Source organism: Papaver somniferum, chromosome 8 (genome assembly GCF_003573695.1).
Source record: "Papaver somniferum cultivar HN1 chromosome 8, ASM357369v1, whole genome shotgun sequence".
NCBI classification, from domain to species: domain Eukaryota; kingdom Viridiplantae; phylum Streptophyta; class Magnoliopsida; order Ranunculales; family Papaveraceae; genus Papaver; species Papaver somniferum.
Window position 1 is genome coordinate 121,871,362 of NC_039365.1, and position 22,917 is coordinate 121,894,278.

At 37.1% G+C, this 22,917-nt stretch overlaps 2 protein-coding genes across 2 annotated transcripts; both read left to right on the forward strand.

Moving 5' to 3' along the window:
- Window positions 1-337: 337 nt before the first annotated feature.
- LOC113302839 (receptor protein kinase-like protein ZAR1) lies at window positions 338-3,741 on the forward strand. The gene is made up of 2 exons (XM_026551793.1): window positions 338-1,932; window positions 2,833-3,741. The coding sequence occupies exons 1-2, from the start codon at window positions 387-389 to the stop codon at window positions 3,492-3,494; spliced, it is 2,208 nt and encodes a 735-aa protein (XP_026407578.1). The 5' UTR covers window positions 338-386; the 3' UTR covers window positions 3,495-3,741.
- A 12,163-nt stretch (window positions 3,742-15,904) lies between these two features.
- Window positions 15,905-16,639, forward strand: LOC113301147 (calcium-binding protein CML39-like). Its single transcript, XM_026549915.1, has one exon. The coding sequence runs from the start codon at window positions 15,995-15,997 to the stop codon at window positions 16,412-16,414; it is 420 nt and encodes a 139-aa protein (XP_026405700.1). The 5' UTR covers window positions 15,905-15,994; the 3' UTR covers window positions 16,415-16,639.
- Window positions 16,640-22,917: the final 6,278 nt, after the last annotated feature.

Below are 22,917 nucleotides of genomic sequence, written 5' to 3' on the forward strand. Positions count from 1 at the left end.
GGTTTATAAGCCAAATGGATTATTTCTGCAAGATATATAAATCATACCTCCATACGGGAATTTTAGCACCCGTTAGTGGAGATGCCCTAACAACTAAACTTTCAATCACAAAGCAACGGCTAAAATTTGTAAAATGAGGAATTATTTTTTCTTTTGATTCTAATAAAATAAAATAAAAAATTTGAGAAACTCTTTTAACCCTTTTCTTTGCTTCCCTTCTACTTCCTTTCCACAGAAGTCTATTTGGCGGGAAGTAGGACCCACAGTCAAAATCTCACTCTTTATTGTCTCACTTTCTCTTACAGACACAGTCTATTAAATACCCACCAAATCCCTTTCTTCCTCTTCTTCACAGAGTGGAAAATTCAGAAAGGAGTCAAAATTAAATGAAGATAGTTCAACTACTCTTCTTCTTGATCCTATTCCTTCAAAACCCTAACCCGCTTTCCTCATTATCACCAGATGGTTTATCACTACTAGCATTAAAATCAGCCATGGATTCATCACCATCTTCAGTTGCAGTATTCTCAGATTGGAATGAAAACGATTCAAATCCATGTCATTGGTCAGGTGTCTCATGTATGAAAGTCCATGGATTCCCTGATCCTCGTGTCGTAGGCATTACAATTGCTGGAAAACACTTAAAAGGATACATCCCATCAGAACTTGGTAGTTTGATTTTCCTAAGAAGATTAAATCTCCATGGAAATCAACTCCATGGTTCAATACCAGATCAACTTTTTAATGCTTCTTCTTTACATAGTTTATTTCTTTACGGGAATAATTTAACTGGTTCACTTCCACCTTCGATATGTAATTTACCGCGGTTACAAAATCTTGATTTATCTTCCAATGCGCTGTCGGGTGGAATTCCAAGTTCTTTCTCTAGTTGTCGGGAGTTACAGCGGTTGGTTCTATCGCGTAATAAGTTCTCTGGTGAGATTCCGGTTGGTATATGGTCGAAACTTCAGAATTTAATGCAGCTTGATTTGTCTTCCAACAGTTTTACCGGTGAGATTCCTAATGATTTGGGTGAGCTGAAATCACTAACAGGTACTTTAAATCTTTCGTTTAACGAATTCACTGGTGAGATTCCGAAGGCGTTAGAGAAATTACCAGTTGCCGTTAGTTTTGATCTGAGGAACAATAATTTAAGTGGTGAGATTCCTCAGAAAGGTACATTTTCTAACCAAGGTCCAACTGCTTTTCTTAATAATCCGTCGCTGTGTGGTTTTCCGCTTCAAAAGTCTTGTCAGAACATTGAAAATCCTTCGTCGGGGAGCTCCGTTTCAGGCCAAGAACGTGGGAATAAGCCAAAGAAAGGATTGAAACCGGGGTTAATTATTTTGATTTCAGTAGCTGATGCAGCTGCGGTGGCACTAATTGGTTTAGTAATTATATACATATATTGGAAACGAAAAGATTCGCCTAATGGGTGTTGCAGTTGTACCAGTAAGACCAAATTGGGTTCGAACAATCAGAATCAGAATGGAACGATGGGCTGTTCTTTGTTTTCGTGCTCGTGTGCGAATGGGGAGGCAGAAGAATCGGACTTGGATTCTCCTTCTGAGAAAGATAGTCATGAACATAATACGAGCAGTGGAGACCAAGAGGAAGGGAACTTAGTAGCGATTGATAAAGGATTTAGTTTCGAACTGGATGAATTATTGAGAGCATCAGCATATGTTTTAGGGAAAAGTGGATTAGGAATTGTGTATAAAGTTGTGTTAGGTAATGGAATTCCTGTGGCAGTGAGAAGATTAGGTGAAGGTGGTGGCCAAAGGTATAAAGAATTTGTAGCTGAAATTCAAGCAATTGGGAAAATTAAGCATCCAAATGTTGTTAAATTAAGGGCTTATTATTGGGCACCAGATGAGAAATTACTTATTTGTGATTTCATTTCCAATGGCAATTTGGCTTTTGCTCTTCATGGTGAGTTTCTAACTTTCTATTTTCCATTACTTTTTCTTGTTTTGTTTGCTGTCTTATTATTTTTTTTTTTCTTCTGTCCTAACCATTGTTAGTTGTTCATGCTAGAAATACAGGTGCAACGCATTTTCGAACATGAGTCGTAGACTTCGACACCCAATGACTTTACCTTTTTATTACCTCTTTAGTCTTTCCTGGAAAAGAAAACAACATATGCTGCTTTTTTTTTACTGCTAACTTACTTGATTTTTGTTTGTTCTTATTCTGTTTTGTGTATTAGACTGTTACTTTGATAAATATTTTGTAGATTTAGTTTTTCTCCAATGCACAAAGGAAATGATAGTACAAAATGTACGGATGTACCTGCCTTAAGATTACAGAATGACAATAACAACATACATGCTGTGTGTGGGAATTTGCTTCCCTGCATTGTCCAATTTAGGATCCCTTGGGTCTACCTCTTGCCATTCCATTTGTGCTAAAAAATGCAAATATCTTTTCTTTTTTTATTGTATTCAGATATCTGTCTAGTGTCAATTGCACATTGTTAATGTTATCTTTGGAATGTGATTAATCAAAAGTTTGTTTTATTGACTCTCTGGTTAAAAGTTTGTTCCGTTGATCCGTCCGTCAGCCTTCTTTTTATTTTTGATTAATATACTTTTGTCTAATTACGAATTTGTTTACGATCAAAATGGGCTTTTCAGAAAGCTACTTTTTTTTTTCCTTGTAAGTACATCATTTCTTCTCTACTTGAAAAGGAAAAGAAAGATAGCTTTGAAGTAAAGATGTTTAATTCTTGTTGGAATCCCGTTGAAGCTTAGTAGCGAAGAATGCGTTTTTTTTCCTCTTGTGATGATTAATAATGTTAAAAGTGCTAAAACCGTTTTACATTTGATGCAGGGCGAAATGGGTATGCATCAGGAGGAGGTAGTCTGTCATGGACGACTCGCTTGAAAATTGCAAAAGGCGCAGCCAGAGGACTAGCCTACCTGCACGAATGCAGCCCAAGAAAATTTGTACATGGAGATGTAAAACCAACCAACATTCTTCTCGACAATGACTTCAATGCTTACATATCTGATTTTGGTCTCAATAGGCTGATTAGTATAACAGGAAGTGATCAAACTTCCACTGGTGGACTAATTGGCGGAGCACTGCCATACATGAAGGCGGTGCAAACGGAGAAACCAAATTACAAGGCCCCAGAGGCAAGAGTAATAGGAATGAGGCCAACTCAAAAATGGGATGTATATTCATTTGGGTTAGTGTTGTTAGGATTGTTGACGGGGAAATCACCCGAGTCTTCGTCGTCACCAATGGCATCAGCATCTACATCGTCAAGGGGAGAATCAGGGGTGGATTTAGTGAGGTTGGTGAAGAGAGGGTTTGAGGTGGAAAAACCATTGTCTGAAATGGTAGACCCCATGCTACTACAACAAGTACACGCTAAGAAAGAAGTGATGGCTGTTTTCCATGTGGCTCTTGCTTGTACTGAATCTGACCCTGAAATTCGACCTAGAATGAAAACTGTCTCAGAAAATCTTGATAAGATTGGGAATTAGATTGTAAATTAGCAAATAACTAATTCAACCAAAACAAAATGAGATAGGTCGTCAATCGTCATTGTTATTTCTCCCAAGGAGGCAAGATATCCGGTTAATTTCTTACAGTATAATTCAATATTCGAAGGTGGTTTCATTATTCTTTCTGTTTTCATTGATGCTAAATTGTAGATTGTGTAGTCATTCTCTCTTTCTGTAACTCGTGTGTTCCAAATTGATAGCAATTGGGATCATAATTTTTTTTGAACTTTTTGCCTCTATTATATTCAAGTACAGCCTATAGTGCTCTTTGTATCTACATTGAGCGACCTGGATGATTCCCTCAGACTACTTTTCTGTTTATCATTTGGCTTCCGAAGGGCAAGTCCTGTGGCAAAGGATGCAAATCCATCAACCCATTGTTTGTTTTAAGTAACATGGATAATTTCCTATTTTGAAAAGACTGAAGTGTTAACACTGATTTGAAGAATCTAATATCGGTAAATACCTGTAACTCGTACATTTGTGATCTGTTCTCTTATGTAACCCTATCACTATCAGAGTGACATCTTAGACATGCGTGCAGTAATTACACCACATACTTCTTGTTTGTAGCTTGAAATCTCTCTGGACGATTACGGAAGAGTTCAAAGAACTCTGACCACTCCACTATCAGTGTATCACCATTTGTGGAACCGATGCAAAGTACAGAGAGTGCCCGTCTTCAAATGGCCCAGCCCATTTGCTTAGTAATGGGGGCCCACAAACTCTGCAAGAAGATTTCTTAGTGTTCTTTAAGCCTTTGGGTTGGGATACACATGCAATTATTTGGTTCTTTATTTATTTGGCCATTTGGGAGCTTGACCCTGTCATCATCAGTGTAAATGAACCGATAGATTCCTGCAATTGGATAGTCGTAATATCTAGGTTGTTTTCTTTGCAGATTGAATATTATTTTCTTAGTGTTTTCATGCATCTCAAAACGGTAGATTGTTTACTCACTCCCTCTTTCTGAAACTCCCTTATGTTCCTATATGCAAGCAATTGGGATCATTTTTTTTTTTTGTTTTTAACATTTTCCCTTTAAGTATATTTGTATACAGACTGTTATAGTTTTTCTATCTAGGAAACTTTCAGTTGGCCTTGTTCAAATGCATTTGCTTGTATGAGGATTACTTTTAGTCAGCGTTTGCAGATTCCTTCAGAGTTTTCTCGCTGTTTTATCATTGGTTTCTTAAGAGAAATTTTTTGATGGGGGCCTTTTTTGAAGGAGGCATGGAGGACAAATGATACGTTAACACATGTATTTGATATTAATTGATTCCCATGAATTTTGTTTTCAAAAATACTAACACCAATTAAGAAAACAAATTTTCTCTCCAAAAACATGGCGAGATTGAGGTATACCCATTTTATTCCCATCCAGTCTTTTTTTTACTCGGTCAACAAAAATAGAAAAAAAAAAAAAAACGAAACTGTACAGGGACTAGGCTATATTAGCACTAAGCCAAAAGGCTGCACGCCAATAAAACCTATTTAAAACGAAAATAAACCTCTCCAGGCCATTCAACAGAATGAATAAAACCTGGCCCACCCTCATAAAATTCATAATTTTCCTCAGCCAACAAACAAGCTTGTTTGGCCGAGGCATCAGCTGAAAAATTAGCCTCTCTGTAGATATGAACATAACTAATATTGTTGTAAAAACTCTTCTCCATTCTCCACTTCTGCATTAGCTGCCACGGCAACTCTCCTTTTTGAAGAGCAAAAATGCAACTCATCGAATCCGATCTGACGCATAGATTTTTGACATTCCATCTTTGAGCAACAACTGCGGCATAGATAACCGCACAAACTTCCGCATATAAGTTGGTCTGCCAGCCCAGCCCAACGCACAAAACTCCCAAAACTGCCGAGTTAGCATCACGAAAAACTATACCAGAACCAGCTTGACCCGGGTTGCCAAGTGATGCACCATCACAACAGATCATAAGCTCACCTGGATTAGGCGACGTCCAAGTAACTTCAATTGGAACTAAGTGTTTGCAAGACCTATGTTTCACTCTAAAGAAATTCAAAATTCGCAGATCATCTAAGGCATTATACATGTGGCCCTTCATTCTAATTGAGTTATGACAAATTACCTGATGAACCCGTCCCTTAAATTCAAGCCATCGAACTCGCATGTTCTCATAATAAGCCTTGTTGCGCAACTTCCATAATTCCGTAACTATTGCAAGATTTGCAACAAGCCACAGATCCTTTATCATCCTACTCCGCCCTTTTGCAACCTTGTAAGAGGCCACAAGATCTTCTTTCGGTTTTAGATTAAAAATATCAGTTGCCCAATTCCAAATCTTCTTTGCAATGCCAAGTAATATGGCTGACATCTTCGCAATCCTCCCTGCACAAGCGACACATAGAAGGCATCTCCCTACCTGTCTTCTTCATAATATTATCATCAGTAGAACAACATTGCTTATGAAATAACTTCCAGTACTGAACACTTAAAGTAGGATGCGCAACACTTCTCGAGAATAAAGCTGCAGTTGGCGAAATTTTTGCAGGCCCCCTGATGGCAGCCTTAGCCGACTTAACAGAGAACACGCACTTGCTGTCCAAGTCCCAAATTTTGTAATCATCTCCACCACCAATAAGAGGCAAATTATCAACATCAATATTGCATCTTATCATCAATTCCTTAGTCTTTGGAGGAATAATCCAAGAGCCATCAACAATAATATCACTAACTTTGGCCTTAAAATCATTAGGACCCTTTTAGTGATGCCAAGTCTTTGCGCAATTGAAAAATCAACACACCAATTATCAAAAAATAAGGAAGTATTAGCACCATTACCTATAATTGAGCGCGTATGCCTTTGCACAAAATTATGCACCAATCTGATTCCTGGAAAAACCGAAGAACCCAACTTATAATCAATCAAGTTGCCATTAATCTTAAAATACTTCGCCTTCAAGAATCTTGCCCAAGTCTTATCAGAGTCACGAATCGAAACCCACAGCTTCATAAGCACGGCCCTATTAACATCAATCAATTTCTTAAGACCAAGCTCACCTTCACGCCTAGAACGGCATAAATCATCATAAAGAACCGTAAAGTATTTACACTTCTCAGCATCTCCAGAGCACAAGAAATTTCGAATGGCTCTTTCAACTGACTTAATAGCCGTGCATGGCCATTTATACACAGCCATGGAATGAAGCAAATAACTAGAAATCACTGATTTAATCAAAACTAGCCGAGCCTGAAAAGACAAGAGCTTACCCTTCCAACCTGCCAGTTTATCCATAATCTTCTCCATTACTTGACGAACATGAATATGACGCACAATACCAGGTTTTAGTTGGATTCCCAGATACTTATCTGGGAATAGCGCCCTTTCCATGCCCATAAAGTTTGCAATAGCAACAGCACGAGAATGCCTGTCGCCACCATAATAGAACTTGCTTTTGGCATAACTAACGTATTGCCCAGAAGCAAGTTGATACATACCAAGCATCTCCTTCAAATGCTGCAAACTGTGAAGATTACCTTTACAGAAAATAAGAATATCATCCGCAAAGAGTAAATGAGTTGGCGCCACACCTTTCTTGCTCACCATATGGTGCATACTTTTCGCTGCAAACAACTTAGAGATATTGCGGCTCAAGACATCTTCAATAAGAACAAAAATCAAAGGTGAAAGAGGATCACCTTGACGCAGACCTCTAGTGATACTGAAAAAACCTTCAGGGCTACCATTAATCATAATAGAAATCCGAGCAGAGTTGAGAATATTAAGCAGCCACGAACACCATGCATCAGAAAAACCATATTGACGAAAAACCTCAACAACAAATTCCCAACTAACCGTGTCAAAAGCTTGGGTTATGTCCAGTTTGAGGCCAACATTACCATGCTTCCTTTCCACACTAATCTCATTGATCAGTTCCGACGCCAAAGCTATGTTTTCATGAATGTTTCTTCCCTTCATAAACGCCACTTGCTCCTCAGAAATCAATTTATTTAGCACTGTACCAAGTCTGGTAGCCATAATCTTTGTAATGATTTTGAAGAAGAAGTTGCTTAAACCAATTGGCCTATAGTCTTTAATAGCATCAGATTTATTATTTTTTGGGATTAGAACAATAAAACTAGAGTTAATGCCATTAGGAATTTTCCGTATCGCCCAACAGTTTGCAATAGCATTAAAAAGATCTCTTGAAATAATGTTCCAACAAACTCTAAAGAAAGAACCTGTAAATCCATCAGGGCCAGGTGCAGAGTCCGCGCCCAGATCAAAAACAGCTTCCTTAACTTCATCCAAAGACGGAATAACATCCATAAAAGCACTTTCAGCAGCTGAGATGATTTCATGCTCATAATCAAACAGCTTTGGATCAATATGCATATCTCCACCATTGAATTTCGCACGGTAGTGATCAACAATGTAATCTTTTATTTCATCCTGCAAAAACAAAGTAGAGTTAGTAGAAATCTTCAATTCAGAGATTGTGTTTTGGCTTCTCCTCATACGAATGGTGTTGTGGAAAAACCGAGTATTTTGATCACCATCTTCCAACCAACTAGTTCTCGATTTTTGCTTGAGCATAACTGCCAATTCAGTCCGCACCTCATCAACAGCTTTCCTGGCATCGACAACCTTCAAAAATTGCAGCTCACACCTAACATTTTGATCCAATATATCATTCTCCTTATCAAGATTCAATTCCGCTTGTTTTAAGCGAAACTGAACATCCCCAAACACAGTTCTATTCCAAACCTTCAATGCATCCTTCAGTCTTTTCAACTTAGACGTGAAAACAAAAGGAGGCCCACCATCCAGCCTGACACTCCAATTTTCCTTTACAAAGTCCAAAAAAGTTGGGTGAGAAAGCCACATTTTCTGAATTCTAAAAGGAGCCCTATTTGGCCTTGGACTATCAAAAGCAAAACCAAAAAGAGGAGAATGATCAGAGCAAATTCTTGGCATAGCTTTGCACCTCCAGTTAGCATACTTATCATGCCAAGCATCGTTAATAACAACCCTATCATGTTTAAAAACGATTCTATGAATGCCACTCCGACAATTAGACCAAGTATATTTCTTCCCAATAGCATCTACTTCCACCAAACCATTGTCAGAGATCCAACTTCGAAATTCATTCATAAATATTTCTTTGATCGGCCTTCCACCCTTCTTTTCATCCAAATGCAAAACACAATTAAAATCACCCAACACCAACCACGGAATATAAATAAATCCCAACCCCAGTTGCCGCCAAAGAGACCTCCTTGCCACCGCATCAGAAGAAGCATGCACAGCCGTGATATAATTACCAGAAAAATCCAAAGTGATAGCATGTTTTGAAGAAGATAGAAAATTCGTCCTTGCCAGAGAATTCCTCCAAAAGACCCAGATGTTACCTCTCTGACCATTCACCTCATTAGTGATAACATCTTCACAAAATTCAAGCAAATTTAAATTTCTAACAAAACGTGTAGTGCAACGAACCTGCGGCTCCGCAATACAAATTACATCAAGATTGTGCAAGCGATAAAACTCACTCAAATTGGCCCTTGCACCATCTTTAGCCAAGCCTTGAGCATTCCAATAAAAGACACGCATTAATTAACTCTGCTCTTCGAAGGGCTTGCCGAACCCTGTCTGGAAAATTTTCCGCCTCGTGTTTGAACTTGACTAACATTTGCCACAGTAATAGTCTTCTTTTTAGTAACTTTTGATTTTTTTCTTTTTGTCAACCAATTCCTTCTTCTCACGCTCATCTAGTTCTTTGTTAGCAAGTAACTCCAAATTTCGTGCATCCTCTTCAACTACCTTGGAATGCTACCGTGTCCACCGCATCTGCAACTTCGTCATCAGTTTCAATAACTACCTTATCAATTTCTTCGGTCCCAGTTTCAAATCTATTAGAAAGCGTTAAGTTCTCTAAAGATTTAGCTGGAGTAGATCTTCTTGAAGTTTTAGTGGCTTCACTAAAACTAGCTTCATCATGAGCATCCATAGGAGTCGGACTATTAATTGGGGAATGTTGCAAATCTAAAACCTTCTTCCTCAAATTTTCTAGCCTTGTCTTAGCAATCTCTTGTTGAATTTTGGCGACTTCAGCATCAACCTCACATTGCCGGGCTGTCTCTTTCATGGCCTCATAAGTCTTATAAGCTTCCATCTCTTGCATCCCCAAATTGTTATCATCCTCCTTGCACAAATTATCGTGCACAGTTTCCGCAAGTTATGCACCATCACTATGCAAAACTGATTCAGCATTATCATTGCGTAAAACAGATTCTGCATCATCATTATGCATCCCAGGCAGAGCCTCACCACCATCGTTGGCATCATCTCTGCATTGTATGGAATGAACAACCCCATCAATGAGCTGCACAGATTGGACAACACTTTCATTGCGAACCCCAGATAATGACGTACCATCATTGTGCGGCACGGACGATGCTGTACCATCATTATGCATCTCTGATTCATTACCATCTTCACCAAATTTTCCACCAGAACTAGCACTATGCTCGGGGAAAATTGTGTGTTTTCCAGTAGCCATCTCAAGAATTGAATTCTTCTTCTTCATAGTTTTGGGATCATCTCCAGGCTTGTTAGTTTGATCTTTCTCCAAGATTGGAGGATCTTCTGGCACGTTCTTCTTACCTTTAGGAATTCGTTATTTTTGCCAGAAATTCTTAAGATCATCCATATCAGCTTCAATTGATTTTTTGATCTCAGGATCAGTTTCTTCATCAGCTTTGTCCTTCAAATCATCAAACTTTTTTGTTCTACAATCATATTTTTTATGGCCAATAGATTTGCAATAATCACAAAAACTTGGCCTGTTTAAAATTTTATAATCCTGAACAAAGATTTCCTCATTCTCTTCACCATCAATCAAAATCCTTCCTAAAGGTTGAGAGAAATTTATGTCGATCAAAGCAGCAGCAAAGTAACCATATTCATGACGCAAAGTACGCGGATCAACAGAAACCGGCTTACCAAGCCCTCTTGCCATTCGAAAAATCGTCTCTTCATCCCAAAACTCCATTGGCAAAGCCGTGAAACGAACCCAAACTACAGCTCTAGTAATCTTATCCTTCCCAGGATCAAACATAGGCGTCCATGGATGAATTTTAAGCTGTTGAAACCCTGTTTCAGATTTAATCTTCCACGGACCATCATAGCTTACACGTTTTCGATCATCTTCATTGTCTAGCTTAATAACAAAATATCCTTTTTTCCATGGAATAAATTGAACCGAACCTGATAGCTTCCATTGATTCAATAAATCTTTTTTAACATCCTCGAATTTTAGGGTTTTGAAAAATATCAAACGCCCAACCAAACTAAATCTCCACACATCCTTAATCCTTGCGTGAGTCTCTCGTGGAATTTTAATCAAAACATCATTGTTTGTTGTAGAACGAATTGGAGAATGAGAGAGCGTTTCAGCATCAATCCTTGACAAAACATGTGTTCTCTTCTTTAATATAGCCGCATAAGAGCCTTCCTTATGCACGCCTTGATTGCCATCTTCATGCGGATTCCTAAACACGTTAGGATTGTCGTCTTCATGCAGATTCCTAAACGCGTTAGGATTGCCATCTTCGTGCTGCTTCCCAAACTCGGACGATTTAGGGTTCATAGCATTAGGGTTTGCAGCGTTAGTCCTTGGGATATAGATACTTTTTGTTCGAGATTGATTACATACCCTTTTAGGTTGATTAACTTGATGATTGCTTAAAACAGGCGGATTATTATCTTGATTTTGCGCTATTAGGGCGCAAAATCAAAAGAAAACCTAAAGAATGCAAAAGAGAAGAGGGAGAAAAAATCGGAGCTTCCTCTCGTGAAACCCTAGAGTTTGCGCTTTTGAAAACACCGTGCCGAGGTGTTAAAAGGTGTCTAAAAGGTGTCTAAAAGGTGTTAAAAGACCAAATTGCCCATACTAAAAAACCATGCCGACTAAAACATATTCAAAAAAATTTCAAAATCTTTCTTCAAAACTCTAACTATACATGATGAGATCAAAAAAAAAAACAAAAAAAAACGAAGAATCAAAACGGATCGAAAGTCGACAAGGTTTTTTTTTGTCGACCTTGGCCGACTAAAATATAGTCGGCAGGGTATGAGGTTGAATACCGTGCCGACCTTTTCATCTCTGAAATCAGCAGTTACAGGGTCGGCACGATATTCAACCTTATACCCTGCCGACTATATTTTAGACGACACGATATTCATCCTTATACCTTACCGACTATAGTTTAGTCGGCATGTTATGAAATTAATACCTTGTCGACTAATCATGCATTTGTAACACCTTTCTCTGTATGTCAAAAATCCTATAGTCGGCAGGTTTTTTTTTGTCGACCTTGCCGACCATAAGGTAGCCGTCAAGGTAAAAAATCAATAAGATGTCGACTAGTGAAGCATTTGCAACAGTCTCCTGTGTGTCAAAAAAAAATAAAGTCGGCATCTTCTTCATTCACCGACCTTGCCGGCCGGATAAAGTCAGCATGTTATTCATCCGTAGACCTTGCCGTCCAGATATAGTCGGCATGTTCTTCATTCGTCGACCCTGCGGACTTTTCATAGTTTCAGAACTGAAAGTGTTGATTTTTTTTTTAATTTTAAGTATGATTTCATACATTAGCTTTGCAATCCTCTTTTTAGAAATGTTTGGGTAGTATGTTTTCATTTTCGTTGCAAAAAAAATTCTCAAAACAAATTTTTTTCATCAAAAATCTTCCCACATGAGTTCAATCAAAAACCAAATTTGATAACTTAAATTCATAAGTTTTAATCTACTTAATTAATTTATTTAAACTCAATTAATTAACCTAATCAGATTTTTCAGTGTTAATTAAATATGAGTATATTAGCCATTTAGAAAATACAAGGTTAAGGGGTAGCCTGTTTTACTTCAAAATGACCTGGCTTTTATCTTATTAGGTATACCCCAATTAATTTGGGTATATCCCAATCAAGTCAGGTCAAAAAATACACTTCTTTTATAATTTTGGAAACAAAATTCACTAATATCAAAGACATGTGTCAATGTATCGTACAAAACTTCAACAATCGCCTCTCACAAAAATATTTTCCAGTTAGGACTTTGGAAAATATAATGTCTGCCCGTTGGAACTAGTAAAATTGTACCCCATGCTCAAATTCATATCATTCTTACAAAAACAAATGTGTTTTTGCTGATATAACGGTTTGAAATCAGTTTTGTTTTACGATTAACGACTCTTATTTCTATCAAAATGCCTCAAAATGCAGAAAAGGTAAGGAGACAAATCGTGGCTGAGAATGCATCCTTCTCTTGCGCCCACATCCAACGTCCCGTACTACTTCTCCTCCATTAATTTCCATCTGTTATGCTTATGAAAGCTAGACTGCCATTAATCGGGTTTTATTTAGCCCATTTTGCTCCAGCTTTTCATCCGTAACGGCAATTGTTTATACGTTAGCAAAATAAAAGATAGTATCAATCCCTTGAAATGTTTTACTATATAACCCCCAAAACAAAATAAAAAAGTTTTCTGGCACAGGTTCACAGTTCTTACCGATCTCCCTTATCTATCAAGATTCATCCATGTAAGTTTCCCTGATTACGGTATTTTCTCATGAAAATCTATCTCTCTCATTTAAATCTTAATGTACAATAAAAAAAAATCTAGAAGTTATTTTTTCTGAATGATTTTGCTGTTGCAAATTTTTTTTGTTGGTGGTCTCAAGTAGGTGCCAGCTGAATACCGTGATTTGAAGTAGTTTTCATTGATATCAATTGTTAATCAGTATGATGCCAATGTGGCAGCTGTTGTTATTCATAGAAAATGAAATTGGGTTTAGCTAAAGAAATCTAAAAAAGAAAATTGAGAGTCTATACATTCCCATGAACGAATCGAATAGGGTTTCTTACTCCCATGTCTGAGACTAGGGTTTTATCTTAAACCTCTATACTCTTTCTAGACAAAAATAAAATCTTCGGGTGTATAATCACAACTTTTTACCATTTTATAAGTTCCATATTCTGATTATAGAATGTACGAATATTACCATCTGCTTTTTGAGTTGTTATAACTAAATTGAAATGAAATGAGTTTAGGAAAGTGGAAGTGTTTATTGATAACAATGTTGGATGCAAGTTAGTTGTTTTCTTTATTGTAGCACTGTCACTGTGTACTATGGGACCACTCATGTAACAGGAGAATGTATGGGATTGGTATAATTTAATTACTCCACTAGTTTGTTTCTCTTTTAACTGCTTGGACCATCACTTCGTTCTTATCTCATGTATTTTCAATCTAGCTAATGCAATGTCTTTGGTCCAACAAGTAAGGAACCAAGCAGTTGAGTTTCGTTTCAAGTGGGGATATGAAATGCCATTTACGTATCGGCACAATGGTATGGTGAATAGACCACCCACGGGATAACTTCATTTAACCGTTTTTGTTCTTTTAAGTTTGTTAACCGACTTATGCTAATATATGATTAAAAAAAACGCAGGCTTGCTGACTCACCGGAAGAAATTACAGGTATATACCCAACATGCCTATACGAGGCCCTTCGGAGTAAGTAATTTCTTCCGGTGAGTCAGCAAGTCTGCGTTTTTTTTTAATCATATATTAGCATAAGTCGGTTAACAAACTTAAAAGAACAAAAACGGTTAAATGAAGTTATCCCGTAGGTGGTCTATTCACCATACCATTGTGCCAATACGTAAATGGCATTTCATATCCCCACTTGAAACGAAACTCAACTGCTTGGTTCCTTGCTTGTTGGACCAAAGACCTTGCATTAGCTAGATTGAAAATACATGAGATAAGAACGAAGTGATGGTCCAAGCAGTTAAAAGAGAAACAAACTAGTGGAGTAATTAAATTATACCAATCCCATACATTCTCCTGTTACATGAGTGGTCCCATAGTACACAGTGACAGTGCTACAATAAAGAAAACAACTAACTTGCATCCAATAAACACTTCCGCTTTCCTAAACTCATTTCATTTCAATTTAGTTATAACAACTCAAAAAGCAGATGGTAATATTCGTACATTCTATAATCAGAATATGGAACTTATAAAATGGTAAAAAGTTGTGATTATATACCCGCAGATTTTATTTTTTTCTAGAAAGAGTATAGAGGTTTAAGATAAAACGCTAGTCTTAGACATGGGAGTAAGAAACCCTATTCGATTCGTTCATGGGAATGTAGAGACTCTCAATTTTCTTTTTTAGATTTTTTTACCCGAAACCCAATTCCATTTTCTATGAATAGCAACAGCTGCCACATTGGCATCATACCGATTAACATTTGATATCAATGAAAACCACTTCAAATCACGGGATTTAGCTAGCACCTACTTGAGACTACCATTTTATAAGTTCAGAGAAAATAACTTCTAGATTTCTTTTTATTGTACATCAAGATTTAAATCAGAGAGATAGATTTTCATGAGAAAATACCGTAATCAGAGAAATTTACATCGATGAATCTTGATAGATAAGGGAGATAGGTAAGAACTGTGAACCTGTGCCAGAAAACTTTTTTCTTTTGTTTTGGGGGTTATATAGTAAAACATTTCATGGGATTGATATTGTCATTTATTTTGCTAACGTATAAGCAATTGCCGTTACGGATGAAAAGATGGAGCAAAATGGGCTAAATAAAACCCAATTAAAAGCGGTCTAGCTTTCAAAAGCGTAACATATGGAAATTAACGGAGGAGAAGTAGTATGGGACATTGGATGCTGGTGCAAGAGAAAGGTGCATTCTCAGCCACGATTTGTCTCCTTACATTTTCTTCATTTTGAGGGAAATAAGAGCCGTTAATCGTAAAACAAAACTGATTTCAAACCGTTATATCACCAAAAACACATTTGTGTGAAAGTCCCAAAGCAAGCAACAATACATCCAAAAGCCCGGACCGTTATGGCACGGGTCATATTCTAGTTCTCTAATAAAGACTCAAAGTGGGAATTTCCTGATATAACTGGAAATTATCCATAACCCTCTCCACTCTCCTACTTTGAGATGTGGCCATCTACAATCAAGCCTTACCTATTGAACCCAATGGCTATAAACTCTTAGTTGATTTTTCATTTTTACTTGTGGTTGTGAACCTTGACCGTGTTACTATCAGTTTTGTTTGAATTTAGAAGTATTTTCCGTATATTTGAATCCATCCTGGACTTCTGAGTCGCTTCGTTTTACTTTTCAAGGGAATGATACCGAAGGAAATTAGTGGAAAAATTGAAATTTCATTGATTGTTAATTTCTTTTCTTCTGAGAATTACCATGATATTTCATCAACGAATACTCTTCCATGATACATGACGTTGACATCTAAGCTTTATAAATATAGAGGAGCTCAATGCTCAAACCCAAAAGCAAATATCACATCCCTTTGCAAATCCTTATAAGCCAAAACCTTAGTATTTTCAGCCGTTTCTTATTGTTTTGGAAAAGAATAGTCTAACATTACTCGCAACATGAAACATAAAGATGTTAGCGAACGAGTGTTTTTTTACTTAGACGAAGATGGAGATGGCATGATATCGTTCGTGGAGTTGCGACGATATATCGCGGCAGTAAGGGGCGAAATGGGTGAGGTGGACGAGATAGTGAAGTTGTTGGATATAGACGGAGATGGATGTTTAGAATTAGATGATTTTGTAAAGTTAATGGATGGATCAGAGGAAGAAGGGAAGATGATAACAGAGTTGAAAGAAGCTTTCGAGATGTATTTAATGGATGGGTATGAATGTATTACACCTAAGAGTCTGAGAAAAATGCTTAATCAACTTGGTGAATCGAAGAGTATTGAAGAATGTAGGGTTATGATTAGTCAGTTTGATCTTAATGGCGATGGTGAACTTAACTTTGATGAATTTAAGGTTATGATGTTGTGATATGCTTGCTTCATACATGTAAACTTTGTTTCCGAAATATGCCAGAGGTTTTGTTGGTATGCTTTCTCTCATAAGCGAATCCGCTACGAAGGGAAAATGTTTAGACTAGTGTTTTGTAATGTTGTAGTATTGTTGACTTTTTAGCTTGTCTTTTTTTTCTTTTCTTTTGATCAATAACTTTTTACCTTGTCAGTGTAATTTCCCCCCGTCTTAATATACAACCTTTTTTCAAAACTCGCGTCTTTGTCCGAATTACGGCAGTTACGACTTACGAATTTTCTATGGCAGCAAACACATCTGTACATAACGGGATGAAAGGAAATTACCAAATAAATGTATTTACAAACTAGTCGACCTTTCGTGGTCGAGTATAATGACTCTACACGTTTCGGACACAAATAAACAATCTTGTTAAAGGGACGGCGGATTTTATTGGAGGGGTGACAGTGAATAGGACAAAAAGGTCATTACATGATAATTCGAAGTGCCCCTTATAAAAAAATTGAAAATGACTAATTAACCCTTGTATAGTTTAGTTTTGATAAACTAGTTTAGTGTTGATAATCAAATTTCACTTATATTAACTCTAAACCAAATCAAAATTAGATTTTTAGAGTTTAAAAAAAAAGTTTAGAGGAGAAGAAAAGAAATTTTTTTGTGATATTCGTGAAACACTAGATTTTGATTCACTCAATCAAAATGAGTGAATCCAGTGACAAATTTGAGATGGGTGAATCTCCACATTAGTTCCCATTAGCTTTTTGTCGCTCAAAATTATCTAAAGTACGTAAAAAAATCGAAACTTTTAAAATTTCAGAAGAACTTACGGTTGGAATTTAGCTCGTTACCAACCGTAACTCTCTGTTATGGTTCCAAAAGTATCGAATACCAACTGTAATTGGTCCAATTTGGCGAAAACCCAATCGTAATACCAGTTACGGTTGGTAGAATGACAATATATAGCAACCGTAATAAATTACGATTGGTAACTAATGAATCGAGATCAACCGTAACTAACCAACGATTGGTAACGTTATTTGAGTTACAAGTCATAACTCAAATACGGTTGATAACAGTGATGCAATTACAAACCGCAAAAAGAAAATGAAACATCCAGGACAACTTACGGTTCGTAACTTAAGTAACGAGACCAACCGTAAGTAATTTCCGGTTGCAAAAAAAATTCGTAACTGAACATTTTATCTCAAAATCAAGAACTTACGGTTGGTATTTGAGTTAAATGAACCGTAGCATCAACCAAATCTATAGTCACGGTTCCAATTGGAGTTATTACCAACCGTAACTCACATGCCACACAGAAATTTCAATTTCAATTTTGATCCAAAACCCTAATTTTTGATACAAAACTAACTTAAATCAAACACAATAAACTAAACCCTAACTGGGTCTTTTCGAAATATAATTTTCAATCAGTGATTATCAATTTTTCATATCGCTGATTAATCGAGGACGATGAAATTTCAATTTTAATGGAGGAGGAGAAGAGAAGAGAAGATGAAAAAATCAAAAAAGTTTTTTGATTTTTCTGATTCCATTAGGTTAAAAATTGGAGATGGTAATCTAGTCAATTTACACCCCCTATAGGACACCCCCTAACCAATAAGAGGGACATTGCTATCACACTTGCCGCCCCTTTAATGAAACATGTCGCCCCTATAACAGGGTTGCAAATAAATGTCTTGAGAACCAAACACTTAATTTTTGCTCAAAATGTGATACGAAATTTTCCATGTGATCTGAATCTGCTAAATAGCGTAAAATTAGTCATATTATCATAAATCGCATGTTAGAATGATCATAAATTAGTCATATGATCATAAATCGCATGTTAGAATGATATTTGTCATGTGATCTGAAATCTTCACTGCTATTATGGAACTACCATAGAAATGCATTTTTTTACCCATTTGCAAACATAATTAAAACAGTAATTATACTAAAATTTGTTACAAGATCTAACATAGGCCCTGCAACCCAAAAATATACCAAGTAAAATAAGATTTATTGCCATTGCAGAGTAATCTGTTATGAAGGATGGAAGTTCTGAACAAACCACTATCTCACAAAACTTTAGTGCAACATCATGCATTATAACAAAGTTAATTTATGCTAAGTTCTCCAGAGTAAATTTTTTAAAGGTGAATGTTGATCTTATTGATTATGTGCTTAGCATCTTTTTTTCTGCCAGGCATTAGCATTGTGCCTTTGGCTCTCGTGGTTCATTCATGACACTGTTAGAAAAATTCTGGAGAGGGAAAGTGTGTAATTTAAGTATAAAACGGGGGAAAAACCACTGTTGTAATTATAAAATGGGGATCCTTATGAAAGAGGGAAATGGGAAGACACGGCTAAGAAGAAACTTTAAAACTGGCAAAGGTAAACATGTTAAGGCAAAACCTTAACTGTGATTATGCCCCATTTTCAGTGGAACCCTTACTTCCACAAATGACAGGACAAGACCTGCCCTGCCTGGGAACAAGCAACCAGTACATGCCATGCCTACAGGTTCGGGGTTCTCAATTTTGTGAGTAACAAAATCCTTCTCTTTCTTTTCTCGAATTTATAGGTCACCAATCTCGTAGGTGATCAAATATGAAAGCATTTATCCAAAAATTTGAAAGAAATAAAAAGTTCTACAATGTTTGTAAAGCTTTTGGAGTTTCCATTCCATGGAGGAAGAACCAAGAGCAAAATTTGGCGGTAGAAAATAACATCATTTGTCGATAAATGCTATTCAAGTTTCCCCTGTAAACCATTCTTTAAACCAAAATGAAGTACATATAAATTATAAATAGCTTAGTTAAGCTAAACTCTTGCAGGGAGATTGTCATCCAAGAGTTGAAACTCTTATTTCTTCTGAAAAATCAAAAACACGAAACAAAGCAGTAGAAAGACACTAACTTACTAGAGACGAATAAAAGTCAAGGAGAGAGAGGGTCTGGATAGAGGCGATTTTTCAGGCGACGCTGACTAAAATCAAAGTTTTTTTCCGTTCAATTTATTGAGTTTTTTCTCTCAGATTTCTCATTCTTTCCATCTAGTGTTGATTCAAATGATTGGCGTTGATTAGTAAGTGTGTTATCTCTGTTCTTTTCTTTCATTAATGTTAGCTATGGCCTCTGGTTCTCAAGCGGTAGAAGGACCTAGGGTTTCTGATAATTCTAGATTGGGTTCAGTAAATTCTCTTAAATGGTCTGATCTTCTCTCTCGTGAGAAAGACGAGGGGATTCAGGATCCACTACCTTTTGAATCTCCTTCGATGGTTGAAGGTAAGAAGATGATGGTTTTTTCAGAAGAGGAGATTTAGAAGGATATTCGTAATTGTGAAGATATGGTTGTAGGTTGCTTTGTTGGTCGACGATTGGCTTATCAGGTGGTGAGAAATTCAGTCAGGAGGGCATGGAAATTGAAGGCAGACTTCAAAATGACTCTACATGGAGATTCTATCTTTGTTTTTGAGATTCAGTCTGGGGAGGATAGAATTTTTGTGCTGGAACATGGTTGTTTTTTTCTTTGGAGGTAAATTGTTTATGGTTCGACCTTGGACATTGATGATTGAGCAGGAACTGAATGAGCTCAAGACAATTCCTATTTGGATCAATTTAAGGAAAGTGCCTTTGTACTTATGGAATAATAGGGGTCTGGGAAAGCTGGCTAGCTTTATAGGAGTTCCTTTGATGTTGGATAAGCAGACAACAACACGATCAAGAATGGCTTATGCAAGAGTCTGTGTGGAAATAGTTGTGGATTCTGATTTTCCAGACCACATAGATGCAATGGTAGGTAAAGTGCCAATTCAAATTCCAGTGGAGTATAGTTGGAAACCTCCAAGGTGCTATCACTATGGAATATTTGGACATCATCAAGAGAAATGTGGTTCAGCTGCTGCACAAGTTGCAGCTACTGCTGCTGCAGCAAAGTTGGTTCAGGGGAGAGCTAATCAGAAGCAGAATCCTACTAGTCAAGAGGTCCGTCAAGTTAAAACTTTAAAAAGAGGAAGAGGACTAAATGGAGGCAAGCAGGATAGGCCTAATAGTGAAGGTGGCTCTGGGAGTAAAGGTGGACCTACAACTGTTTCGCAAAACAAATTTCAACAACTTTCTAGAACTGACACAGATGGGAAAGGGGAACCGATCCTAGTAAGAGGTGCAATACATCACAAAGGGGAATCTATCCTTGTATGAGGTGGAACAAGGTTTATAGCAGAAAGGGGAACCGATCCTATGAACATGTGCAACACGTTTTTAGGCAAAGGGGAACCGATCCTATGGACATGTGCAACACATATAAGTTAGGTACCATATATATGTGGGGAACCGATCCTAGTACCTAGTCAACCGAATTTTGGAAAGTTAGTGTGACTATGCACAATACTTACATGGAAGGTAGAACCGAAACTTGTTTTGGTAGAACCGTTAAAACCATGATTGGGAGGATCAAGGACTTCTTCAAGAGAGGTTGAAGGTGATAAGGATGGGGCAGTGAATATGGAGTTGATTGAATATTCTAGTGAGACACCAGTAGGGGAGGGGAATCTTCCCTTGTCTGGAAATGAATCAGGAGGGTATGTGCTCTCACATGTTGGAAGAATAGATGAGGGACAAATGGCAGATGAGGGAGGAGGAGCAAGAGCTCATTTTATCTCAAATCCTGAAGGAGTAAGTAAACTAATTTGGGAGTAAAGGGGGCAGTGAAACCTATCAAGGGGAAGAAAGTCATTCCCCCTAATCTGATAAATGTTTAGAGTGGTATTTTGGAACACAAGGGGTTTAAATGACCCCTTGAAACAAGTAGAAGTTAGTAGATTTATTAGAAATAATAATTTGAGTATTGTAGGGATTATTGAAACTCATGTCCAAGAGGTTAATAAGGATATAATTAGAAATAGAATTTGTCCACATTGGACATTCACTGATAATTATACTTTAGATGGTGCTGGCAGAATTTGGGTAGGATGGGATCCCCAAGTAGTGAAGGTGCATGTTATTCACAGTTCATCTCAAGCCATACTTTCGGATATTGTGGATTTGAAAAATAAAAATTCTTTTGCAACCTTTTTTTATGGAAGTAATGATATGATAGTAAGAAGACATTTATGGAGGGATATTAGTGCTTTTTCTGAATCTAACACTAGACCATGGGTCTTAATGGGAGATTTTAATTCTCTTTTGGCTGTTAGAGATAGAGTGGGAGGTGCAGCATTTACTTCCTCAAACTATAAAGAGTTTTATGATTGCTCTCAAGAGGCCCATATATTTGATTTAAGATACAATGGTAGCTTTTACACTTGGAGTAATAAACAGGAAGGGACTGATAGGGTTGCTTCCAAGATTGATAGAATAATGGTTAATATGGAGTGGGTAGAACAGTTCTCTGATTCAAGTGCTGAGTTCCTTCTTCCAGGGATCTCTGACCATAGTCTAGGGGTGGTTAGTATTTTTGAAAGAAGATTTCATGGTCCTCCCCTTTCCAGATTTTGTAGTTTTTGGGTTGATGAGCCAGATTTTTTAAATATAGTAAGAAAATCTTGGATGAAGCCAATTCAGGGTAACCCAATGATGGTGTTGGTGAACAAACTCAAGAGATTGAAGAAGATACTTGTTGATTGGAAGAATGAGAGACTCAAGAGATACTCTGACCAAGTGTTAAATGCTAAGAATGAAACGGATGAAGTTCAACAGCAGTTGTAAGCCTTTCCTCTGAGAACTGATCTTGCTACAAAGGAAAAGGACTGTGTAAAGACATATGCCAGATTGAGTAAATATGAAGAATCTATACTTAAGGAGAAATCAAAAGTAAAATGGATGGAGGTTGGGGATTCTAACACAATATTTTTCTACAACTCTCTCAAAGAAAGAAGGTCTAGGAATAATATTCTAGTGCTGAACTCTAGAGAGAATGTTAGATTGGAAGAGGACAAGTAGATTGGAGCAGAGTGTGTGGATTTTTTAAAGACCTTATTTGGAGTGACTTCAAACACTAAGGATACTTCAGAAGTTATTGATGGGTTGCAATTTGATAGACTTGTCTCCTCAGAGGATGCTGAAAAGCTGCTATTGCCTGTTATTAGAGATGAAACTATTGAAGCTTTGGTATCTATTCACTCTTCTAAGCACCTGGACCTGATGGGTTCAATAGTTATTTTTTCAAAAGCACTTGGTCTATCACTGGAGATGATTTTGTGAAGACAATTAGCAATTTTTTCAGGTCAGGTAAGCTTCTCAAGGAAGTCAACAGTACTTTTATCACTCTTGTAGCTAAATGTGAGAATGCTTCTTCTGTTCTTGATTTTCGACCCATTGCTTGTTGCAATGTGATTTATAAGTGCATCTCAAAAATTATTGCTTCTAGGATGAAATTTATCTTAAAAGGTTTAGTGAGTTCAAATCAGTCGGCTTTTATCTCTGGGAGATCTATTCAGGACAATATTCTTCTTTCCCATGAAATTGTCAGAAATTATCACAAGTCCATTGGAAGTCCTA

Excerpts from the sequence above, each read along its gene's own strand:
- LOC113302839 (XM_026551793.1), top strand. The coding sequence starts at position 387 with ATGAAGATAGTTCAACTACTCTTCTTCTTGATCCTATTCCTTCAAAAC. Across the intron at positions 1,933-2,832 it reads TTTGGCTTTTGCTCTTCATG|GGCGAAATGGGTATGCATCA; the intron begins GTGAGTTTCTAA and ends CATTTGATGCAG.
- LOC113301147 (XM_026549915.1), top strand. The coding sequence starts at position 15,995 with ATGAAACATAAAGATGTTAGCGAACGAGTGTTTTTTTACTTAGACGAA.